Source organism: Miscanthus floridulus, chromosome 8 (assembly GCF_019320115.1).
Source record: "Miscanthus floridulus cultivar M001 chromosome 8, ASM1932011v1, whole genome shotgun sequence".
NCBI classification, from domain to species: Eukaryota; Viridiplantae; Streptophyta; class Magnoliopsida; order Poales; family Poaceae; genus Miscanthus; species Miscanthus floridulus.
This window is the reverse complement of record NC_089587.1, coordinates 229,321,119-229,332,273: the sequence shown is the minus strand read 5'-3', so window position 1 is coordinate 229,332,273 and position 11,155 is coordinate 229,321,119. Positions and strand designations below refer to the sequence as shown.

Below are 11,155 nucleotides of genomic sequence, written 5' to 3'. Positions count from 1 at the left end.
CATGCATGCAATCAAACATGACATCATCTCATACTGAATCAACAACAAAGACAACCAAACACGACCACTTGCACAAACTCAATCCGGCTTCTTTGGTCCTGCACAGCCTAGCCATCCTGACTCCCCAGGTATGCATGCATACCGGTACAGGACTACAGGAGCATGTATACTGCATGCATGCATGCACTGATGCACAGGCCCTTGTTTAGTTACTCCAAAATCCAAATTTTGGCACTATGCAAAAAGAAGATTTTCCGTCACATCAAACTTGTGGTACATGCATGGAGTACTAAATGTTGACGAAATCAAAAACTAATTGTACAGTTTGGTTGTACTTTACGAGACGAACGTTTTGAGTCTAATTAGTCAACGATCGGACAATTATTACCAAATACAAACAAAATGCTACAGTGCGCTACAGTGAAACAAATTTCGACGGCGCCAAGTTGGGCAGCCAACTAAACGGGGCCCAGGTTGCATTGCACATGGGACCCCCGGCCGTGCTATCTGCCTGCTGGCTAGCAGAAGCTGCAGCCTCTAGCAGCGTGCGTGCCTGCTGCCCCCCTGCAACTGCAAGTCTGCACACAAGCATGGAGATCTGCGTCGCCGTCTGCATGCGGAGAGAGATCGAGCTCGAGCAGCACCATTAGAGTCAGAGACAAGTCATTCCCTTCCTCTCACCAGCGACCAGGTCCCCCGGCCCAGCGGCGCCAGTGCATGGCCCGACCATGGCAGCCCAACGACGCTTTCTTTCATCACGGCCCACGGGCGCGCGCGAGATGGGGTCAGGACGTAGCTGGGCTTGCTTTCTGGGCCCCGGCCCGCCCCAGCGCAGCCCGTCTCTGACTGCGGCTGTACGTACTCAAACCGAGGGACAAGGACATGGACATGAATCCATGATGGTCGTCACTCGTCAGGTAGTCTCTCTCGTCAGCTCAGACTCCCTCACAAGTCACAGCGCACTTCACTTTGTTGCAACAATCAATCAATCAGAACGAATTCTTTTGCACAGTGACTACAATACAGGTAGCGAAAAAAAAGAAGAAGCTACGAACAGGCTAATCCGTGGTCTCCAGTCCTGATCTCCAGCACGGCACACTGCAGCAGCCACAGGTCTGTCTGTCTACTCTGAAGTCTGAACTCAACTCACACGCATCATACATGAACTAGGGCTGCTGCTGCTGCTGCACTGCATTTCCTTCCCAGGTCGTCGGCATCTGCAGAGCACGTAAAACTCGACAGGAAACCCCATCCATCCGCCTGCCTGCCTTCCTCATTGACGACTTGTGCTATCGCTTCGACTTGCACCCGACACGAGCAGCAGCAATGCGATGCAGCAGGGTTAGTGACTGGGCGTACACAGCTAAAGACGGCCGAGACCTCATCTCTTCCCGAATCTCAAGCACTTGGTGTGTCTTACTTCGCCCGCCATGCTCGACGACGTCGGCGCCTGGGCCGCCCTGCTGTCCTTGGCCAGCTTCTCCATGGCGTTTATGAACTTGCGCAGGTGCCTGATGTACTCCGGGTGCGTCTCCAGGTTGCAGTGGCCACCGCCTTTGATCCACAGCGGCTCGTACTTCTCCTTGGCAAGCTCCCACAGGCGCTTGCCGTGAGTGAAGTCCACTATGTCATCGGCTGTGCCCTGCCATATGGATATACGGTTCACAAAGTCAATCAAGATAGTACAAACAGTAGAAACTACTTGGGTGGTGGTAATTCAGAATCTGACAACTTTTGATCTCGTGACTTGTTGGGTCGTTCGTTAATTAGTTCATGCATGAGGCACGAGTCATTGTTCAGCAACGCGCGTTTGAAAATATAGTACTTGGGAAATGGATTGAGTGGATCGTGGTTCAGAATAGGGATCATAGAGGCATGCATATATAGTTTTTTTATGGAACAGGAGGGGTTGAAACCCCTACTGAAAATTTATTAAGGTTAAATGGTGCAAGGATACAAACAGAGTGTCAAGAGACAAAAAAAGGTCAAAAAGAAAATCTGAAGGATTACACAAAGTTGTCTAGCCATAGATCAATCTGAAGGATTAGCATGCATATATAGTTCCTGACTGATCCGAGAGTCATGACACACCAATATACGTACAAGAAATGCTAGAGGTCAATAAGTTGCTGAGAGACAGATTAGTCAGATATTTGTGGCTACAGATTTTCCTAATTTGTTTTAAAGGGAACAAAATCATAAACTTGTATATGATGCATCTCGACAATAGCAATACAGAAACTAGCAAGGCAATCACAGTGAAGGAAAAAATTAGATAGACTTTAGATTAAGAAAACGAGGTTAAAAGCCCACTCACATGTATGACTAACACAGGGCAGTCAACCTGCTTTATTTTGTCGATGTTCTGTAAAATATATGAAAGTTAGCCAGATTTGGATAACAAAGTAAACGCTGTTCTGGAGCAGAAGGGGAATTATCGAATTATGGTGCAAACATGAAACATACCTTGAAGATGTCGAACCAAAGTGTCACTTTCACTGGATACAGAACCCGTATGCCAGAGAGTATACCACTGTGAAGGACAACCCCTCTTAACTTTTGCAAACGTGAGGCCAAATGCAATGTTGGTCCACTTCCAACCGATTGCCCATACAGGATTAAATCCTCTTCTTCTATCCCATACTCCTTTTTTAAGCAATCATAAACAGCCTCTATGTCATTGTATGTGTTGTACTCTGATGGCTGTGTTAGATCACAAAGGGAACTCAGTTAGTCTGCATTACTTACAACCTGGAAAACAGATACAGCTAGGTGCACAGTACATAGACAGGAACGTGCCTACCATCATTTATTATTTTCTAAATCGAAGTGTTCGTTAGTTCATAAATCTATGTGCGACTTATGGGAACAAGCACACATGCAACATTATTGTTCACAGTCCGAGCAAGTTCTTGAGTAGGCATGATTACCTAAGCTGATGGTCCCTTAGTTTAAAAACTTTGTAAAAAGTATGGCTACCAGAACAAAGGTGCCATCATGGTCTAGATCAAGAAAGCAATGGTCAGCCGTTCCCCCCTTCCTTGGGGAGTATTGATGGTGTTGGTGAAAATTGAAAGAGGCTAACCAGATATTTGCCAAAGTCCTGACCTTGATGAGGCTAAGGGTGCCCATAGATCTATTGAAGAACATAGGATTGATTACGCTAAAAGGATAGACTGAAAGTTGAAGTTCCGGTGGGTCTCGTCAATCGATTACCTTCCTTATTGATTTTGTTGTCTTGGAGATGGAGGATAAGAGCGAGCCTATTATTTTGGGGAGACCCTTTCTAGCTACTGCAGGGGCTGTCATCGATGTGAAAGATGCTAAGCTCACGCTTCAATTTGGTGAGGAGAAAGTATCATTTGACATGAGGCAAAGATAATCGAATGCTGGAAGATACCTAGGGTGATAGGAATAGGAGCGGAGCGCCCCTTTCCTGTTCTGTCCAATCTAACAGTTGCTAGGAGTCATCCCTAACAATGTGTCACAATCATATACAGGAGACATCTTGATCTCAAGAGAAAAAGGAATTGGTGATTGTTCAAGGGGAAAAAATAATTGGTGACCATACATCCGGACAAACTGACAATTTAATCCCGGACAACTTAATGTCAAATTCAAGCAACAAGAGAACAACATTTCTACCCTTGAAATCACTTGAGATTTTAGAGACTTACTTTTCCTGTAGAGGCACCATAGCCTGAATAATCATAGCTGAAAAGAAAACAGGGGAAACAGCTTTAGTCAATGTAACAATTATTGAATGAAAATGTCGGCAAGTAATTCAACATAATAGTTTTTTCTATTGTTCTAAAGAAAAGTTAGCATTCAATCAAATCCAGATGGAAACTTTTCTGGTGTGGAAAAACTTCTGTTCCTAAAGTCAAACAGTAGGTATTGAATAGATCACTAGAAAGTTATACATCCAACTGCCAGTGAAACTTGGACTTGATGCAAAATTAGCAGATATCCTGGTGGTTTTATTTGGCTGGGCAGAAACAATGGTCTAGAACAAGAAGAAAGGACATGGTGCTCTTCTGCTTTACTCTGCAACTCTCAATTTTACAGAGTCCGATAAGAGGCATGAAATTGATCCTGATTCGCAGTTTTGCATATATACAACATAATTAGGGCACAATTCGGGCATACAAATTCTGATCTTGTGTCAGAGTTGTGGCCGGTAACTAACTGAAATTTCTGCAGGCAAGAACGACAGAGGTACACCAGGACCCGGTGCAGCATTCATCAGCAACAGAACAAAGACTTGTGAAACAATGTACGAGTACAATAATTGGAACTGTTCATAAGACATGGGATTCCACATGCCTTCTCCAAGCAATACTTGTTATTCTAGCCTCGGATTCGTGGTAAAGGAGATCACGACAGCTTATAACAGCCATGCAGAAAACAACGGAGACACTAAAGCTGTACTTTTGCAGGCTTGCAGCTCTGACCGAACTATTCAGGAAAAGGAAAATTAAACAAGAGCACATGACTACATGAGTTCACAGATTCATTTTTTATGGCTCATTCAATTGAACCGATTGTTCAATAACACGGACAAAATCAGATCTCCTCACAATCAGTTAGCAACTGGCTGACTCGTGGCAAACAAAGAAGATAATCCATCCAATTGAACTCCCCTTAGGAATAAAAGCAACATGCCCTATATTGATCAAAATAAATGTACGTATCTTCGTAATTGGATGGTGTACAAACAACGAACAGGCATCCAAATCTACTCGCGTAGAAGTAATATTAGCGGGGAAACAAAAAACTTAGAGGAACCGATCGAGCAGCAGAAGCAATGGAGGGGCGTATGTTTGTGAGCTCACCGACCTCATGATGTTGACGCGGAGGTGCGCGCGGAGCTCGAGGAAGAGGCCGAGCATCTGGCCGAGGTCGGCGGCGTTGCCGTGGGAGTAGAGCAGCGTGAGCCGCGCGGCGGGGTGGCGCCAGAAGGCGGAGACGACGCGCGTGCCGGCCCTGGTGGGCAGCGCGCGCACCTCGACGCCCGCGTCCGGCGACACCCCCGTCATCCGCAGCAGGGAGCCGGCGCCGTCCTGGACCTCGATGCCGTACGTCGCCGGCTCCGGCGGGAAGAAGGCCAGCCGCGCCGCCACCGACGACGTGACGTTGCCCATTCTACCCTGCCCCCTGCTGCCCCCGCGGCATGGGCCTCCTCCCACGATGGCGGGGCGCGGCTAGCTGGCTGGCTGGCTGCTGCTGCCACTGCCTATTCCGGGCGTGGGCGATCGCGGGCGGGCGTAGGTGGATCTCGCAGGTCGCAACGTGAGGTGGCTGGTTGGCTGTTGCTCGCGCGGAGTTGCGGCCTCGTTTCTTCCCTCCGTCCTTATGAGGAAGCGGGTGGACAGGTGGAGTCACTTGTTTCTTTTCCGTTTTCCTTTTTGGCATTTTCCCTTACCTTGCTTATTTTTCTTTTTATATAAAACCAAATGTGTCATCTCTCTCTTTTGTGTGTACTCCCTCCCTACGTGCCAAATTAAATACACTTCTAGCACTTCAAATTTATCCTAAAATAAATGCACTTCTAAGTATAGTCCGCCTAGTTCTAATATTTTTTTTTGCTTTCTCTATTTCCGAATTACAATCATTAAATGCTGAAATGATTTTTAATATTTCTAAGTAACATTGATTCCTTCAAAAAGTCTATAAGTACACTTATTTTAGAATGGATGATTATTTGGTTGTATCTTTTTTTTTGTTTTGATTGCTCGTGTTTTGTAGATTGTCCATTTTTCTCAAAAATATTAACTTCACGGTAGTTTGGCTGGTTGGGTTTCTTTAAAACTATCCACCGGAGTTCAAGTCTTTGACTTGACGCGGATGGTCATATTTCTGGCAATCAATTTCAAATTTAACTACATTTATATAAAAAAAATTCAATGTTTATATCTCCGAATAGCATATAAAAATACGTTACACGGTTAATGTAATAATATTTATTAATATTATAAATATTAGCATTTTTACAATATTTAGTTAAGTTTGAGATTTGATAACCTACTAGTGCCTTTTTTATATACAATATTTGGGTCTCATTTGAAAAGGTTTTTTCTTATAAAATTGCTGACTTCTAAGGAATATCCTACACTGTACTAAGAAGGTGTATTTTTCCCTCTATTTTTTAGAAATGAACTATGAGTCAGACAAAGGAAAAACTAGCTTCCCATTACCGGCTTCTTCAAATGAACCAGAGGACATACGTTTGGTTAAACTTGAGATTTCATCAACTACTCAAAGTAGAACCAGGAGCAGGAGTAGTTGTACAGCTTGTTCGTTTGATTCGTATTATCAACGATAATATAGTGTTTTTCTCTACCAATACGTAGCGAACTGACTTTTCCAGGAGCTGAGGAAGTGAGGTGAAGGCTGGCTGACGCCTCCCTGACAGGAGAGAGAGAACTGTGACTGTGTGAGCAGAGCACAGAACAGAAGCAACGATTGGTTGGAGGGGGGTGGTCAAGATTCGGTCAAAAGAGAAGCAAAGCAAAGCACAAAGGACAGCGGCGACTGATGACTGGCCATGGCCAGTGAAATGATGAGTGACTGAGATGGTTGCTCATGCTGGGGCTGGGCTAGGGTGAGCCACTGTGCCGCACTAGCAGCAGCATCCGGACCTGGGTTTTTGTTGATGATGTCCATGTCCATGGTCCTCTGGTTTCCTGCACCACGGGCATCCCAACCACCGTTATTGATGCGTTCAGTATTGCCTTGTTTAGTTCTAAAAAGTTTTTTCAAAAAGTGCTACACATATCGAATCTTGTGATATATGCATGAAGTATTAAATATAGACGAAAAAAACTAATTACACAGTTTAGTTGAAAATCGCGAGACGAACGTTTTGAGTCTAATTAGTCTATGATTAATACTAATTGCCAAATAAAAACAAATCAAATTCCCAAATTTCACCAAACTAAACATAGCCGCAGTACTCCACCGCTGCTGCTGCTGGTACATATTCTTTGGTTGCCAAAAGTGGTCAAGGATGGCAGGGAAAAGAGAGCTGACCTTGTAGTACTACTTGCGCGAGTAGAGAGGGGGGCTGGCTCAGGGTCAAGGGCACAAGTAAGTTGTTGGGGGCGAAAAAATGACCCATAAGTAAATATTGACATATGATTTATACTAGTTCAGACAACAGGCTCTACGTCTAATTAAAATCGGTCGGTGACTTTATTTCTGAGCTTAGGTGCTCAAAGTTTGCTGTGGGATTACAAACAAGTAATAAATGAGAAGGGTGGTGTTAGAGACCCGGTCGGACTTTGAACCGAGTGGAAGAGAGTGACGGATGCCCAAACGTGCGCTAAGTATTGAAACAAATGCTCTATGTGTCCGAGCTTATCAACTGTTGAGAGCGTGTAGACTGTGTCGCTGTCGAGTCCTAGAGCTATTGAGCTGTCGAGTCGATCAGTCTTCGGGGGAGCTTTTAGGAGAGAACTCATACCCTTTTATAGTTGAAGGGGATGGTCTTACAAGTTAGGGAAAAAGAGAGAGATAGAGAGTGTATACGTTTACTGCCTAGTCTTGTTGCCCACACCATCGGGTACGGGATGGTCGTCGGCGCCCACAATACTGTTTATGTTCAGACACATCTGGCAGGCTCTACCATGTTCGCCTATTACGGCAAACGACGACGCTCACAATACTGTTTATACTCTGACGCGTCTAGCAGGCTCTATCGTGTTCACCTGACATGCCCCGATGGCACCGTCCTGCAAGTGCGCAAGGCATGGCAGGGTACAGTCCTCGGTATTGCGGTTGACTTGAGCGCCTTACCTTATCTGCTCTGCCTGCTCCCCGGGCCCACACCGAGCGGGCGTCCCCGGTCAGTCGTTCCCAGTTAGTCCCGACCGTGTCGGTCGGGAAAGAGCAACGAGCAGAGATCCGACGTATCCTCGGTCGGAGAATAGGGTCGGAGTCGAACTACAGTCCCACCTTGGCCAGGCCTTTCGGTCGAGGACCATATCGTTGTCACGGTCTGTCATTATGTATCTAGGCCGGTCCAGGCGCGTGTTGTCGCTGCGTCGCCTGCTGGGCCGGGTTTTGCAGGGAAGCGGGTTCATTGGGGACCCTGGGTTTATGAACCCGATAGGAGCCCCTGAGCCCCTTTGGGACTTCTGTGAAGCCGTGAAGGGGTTGTTCACACACGTTTCGCGTGCTAAAAACAAAAGCCAGGGGCTTGTGTTTTTAGCTTAATGAAAACTTTAATTTGCTTTGTAATTCCTGTACCCATCATGCCGTGAAGGCAGGTTGTTATTGGAACTTCGGTGTTTCCCCCCTCGATTTGTTGTACTGCATAGGGTAACCAAGTAGGATTTAGGCGCCCAGCCTCCATGTGGAGTACTGGTAAAAGCCGCGGAGGCACGCATAGTGGATACGGGTGCCCAGCCTCCATGGTGAGGACTAGCGAAGGCCGCGGAGGCACGCCGAAGGGATATTGGCGCATAGCCCCTGAGGAGTAGACTCACTGGTAATTCATTTTCCGTAGGGTGCGCAAGAGCGCACCTGGTGGGTGTAAGGTAGTGGGTCACCGTTGGAAGAGACAGAACCTACGTCCTTAGGGTCGGGCGAGATGGAGCCCGCGGCCTTAGGGTCGGACGAGACGGAGCGCGAACCCAAGGGTCGGGTGAGATAGAGCCCGCGCCCTTGCGGTCGAGCGAGACGGAGCACGAACCCAAGGGGTCAGGCGAGATGGAGCACGCGGCCTTGGGGTCGGGCAAGATAGAGCGCGAACCCAAGGGTCGGGTGGGATCAAGCCCGTGGCCTTGGGGTCAGGTGAGACGAAGCACGCACACAAGGGTTAGGCGAGATGGAGGTGGGTGTAGCCCCCGAGCCTATAGACAACTAGGGAGTCGGTCGGAGGCTGAGCACCTTGGTACTCTTTTCTAGGGCTGCAGACTCTTGTGTTTCTTCCAGTCGGGGTGTTCGCCCGTGTCCGTTCCGATCGCAACCTATGCGGTCGGTCGGGTTCCTAAGTAGGGACCTGGCAGCTCGAGTCCCCGAGCCACTAGGGGTTGGTCGCATGATTTCCTGTATCACCCAGTCCGCGGTTTCCACAACCAGAGGGGTTGAGCTGACGCCACTTGCCTCGATGGCTCGAGTGGCGAGCTTCGGCGAGCTTGTTAACGGGTATGTCCGAGTGGAATTTGGATCCATCGTTCATGATGGGGTCGGCATAGCCCTTATGTGGCACTCCATTTCTCCTTAACCCACCTCTCGATAGATGCACGAGTCATTCCGGAGACCGACTCAGGTGGCCCACTGGCCTCCCCTCGATGGAGATTATGTGGGCATGCCTTGAGGTCAGGATCGAACGAGAAGGTCAAGATGACCCTATCCGCTTCTGAGTGGATCAGGGGAGGGCCGCTGGGGCTCATCTGTATTTTCTCCCCTGGCTCTGTTTGACACGAGGCGGCCTCAAGCCCTTTGCGGGCCAGCCTTCGAACCATGGTCGGTCGTTGCTCATATCGAATGAGACGACTACCGCTTCGTGATGCGACGCGAAGCATTGTGATGCAACAATTGCATATGCAATGCTTGGATGTATGGGATGAATGTATGGATGAATATATGATAGAATGTATGAATGCATGCATGAGAATGGATGAATAAATGCTCATGCACTGGGAAAGTAGAATGGGGGTTGGTAAAGTTACCTCGATGGCTCAAGTGATGAGTCCAGGGAGCTCCTATCAGATATGTCCGAGTGGGATCCATGTCCGTCATTCATGACAGGGCCAACATAACCCGCATGGGGCATACCACTACTCCTTACCTATCTCTCGGCAGCTGCCCGAGCCTTTCGATCAATTCGGGTGACCCATTGGCCTCTCCTCGATGGAGATTTCATTGGTGGGCCATAACAGAGTTAGAGTAGAAATAGTTAGTTTATGTAAAAGATGAATTCATGGGGGAGCCCCCATGTGAATAGTTTTACATTCGTGAATATTTTAAGTTCATTTTTTGTGATGAAATCACTTGTGAGTGGAAGCTTGTCCCATCTGCCCTTGTTTTTATCCTTGTATAGCTTTGTTTTTGTCCTTTCTTTTTCGCACATGCCCCGTGATCCGTAGGCTGCAACCTTAAGAACCCGGGAGTGGCCCACGAGGCTTAGCTGCTCATAACCGTAGGTCGTGGCGGGGTGTGATCGGTCGGGAGGCTAAAAGCGCAAGTTACGTAGGGTAATCAAAGGAACAGAATGCACTTTCGTTTGGGCGACGCCCTTTTGTTTGGGCGAAAAGTGTTACTATATGATAGTAAAAAAGGAGATGGTATCACACCTCTGTGGAGCCCCCGAGCGACCTAGGCCGAGAGTGCTCGGACTGGGGTGCTATATGAGCAAGCATTGAATGGAAATAAACGGTAAGACCGAGCTTTAGGGAAAGAAATGACGTAACTGTTCGATGTTTCATGTGTTGGTGAGAACGTTGCCGTTGTCGTCCTTCAGTCGGTAGGTGCCCGGTCGGATCACCTCGGTCACCGTGTAGGATCCTTCCCATGGTAGAGAGAGCTTATGTTTCTCCTTGGTTGACTGGGTCCTCTAGAGTATGAGATCACCGACCTCGAGGATCCTCCCCCTGATTTTTCTTTCATGGTACCTGCAGAGAGTTTGCTGGTAATGAGAGGAGTGAATGACGGTCGTCTCACGAGCCTCCTCGAGTAGGTCGACCGCGTCTTGCTGAGCCTCCGTGGCTCAGTCTTGGTCGAATGCCTTTACTCTTGGGGCGCTGTGATCAAGGTCGGAGGGCAACACTGCTTTGGCTCCATACGCGAGGAAGAAAGGGGTGAATCCTGTGGACCAGTTTGGGGTCATTCTTAGGCTCTAGAGGATTGCTGGGACCTCTACAACCCATCGCCCGACATAGTTTTTGAGTCGGTCAAAGATATGGGGCTTGAGTCCTTGGAGGACCATGCCATTGGCCCGCTCGACCTAACCATTAGTACATGGGTGTCTGACCGAGGCCAATCAATCCTAATGTTGTATCCATCACATAAGTCCAGGAACTTCTTCCACGTGAAGTTTGTTCCGTGGTCGGTGATGGTACAGTTAGGGATACCAAACCGATAGATGATGTCGAGGAAGAACTTGACCGCCTCTTCTGAGCGGATATTGGTGATGTGCTTCGCCTCCATC

General features: G+C 47.7%; 1 protein-coding gene across 1 annotated transcript; it reads right to left on the bottom strand.

The window, feature by feature from the left end:
• Positions 1-952: 952 nt before the first annotated feature.
• On the bottom strand, positions 953-5,349 carry LOC136475282 (uncharacterized). The gene is made up of 5 exons (XM_066472835.1): positions 4,840-5,349; positions 3,678-3,714; positions 2,467-2,703; positions 2,318-2,365; positions 953-1,642 (listed from the first exon to the last, which is right to left on the bottom strand). Exons 1-5 carry the CDS (start codon positions 5,142-5,144, stop codon positions 1,382-1,384), a joined length of 888 nt encoding a protein of 295 aa, XP_066328932.1. The 5' UTR covers positions 5,145-5,349; the 3' UTR covers positions 953-1,381.
• Positions 5,350-11,155: the final 5,806 nt, after the last annotated feature.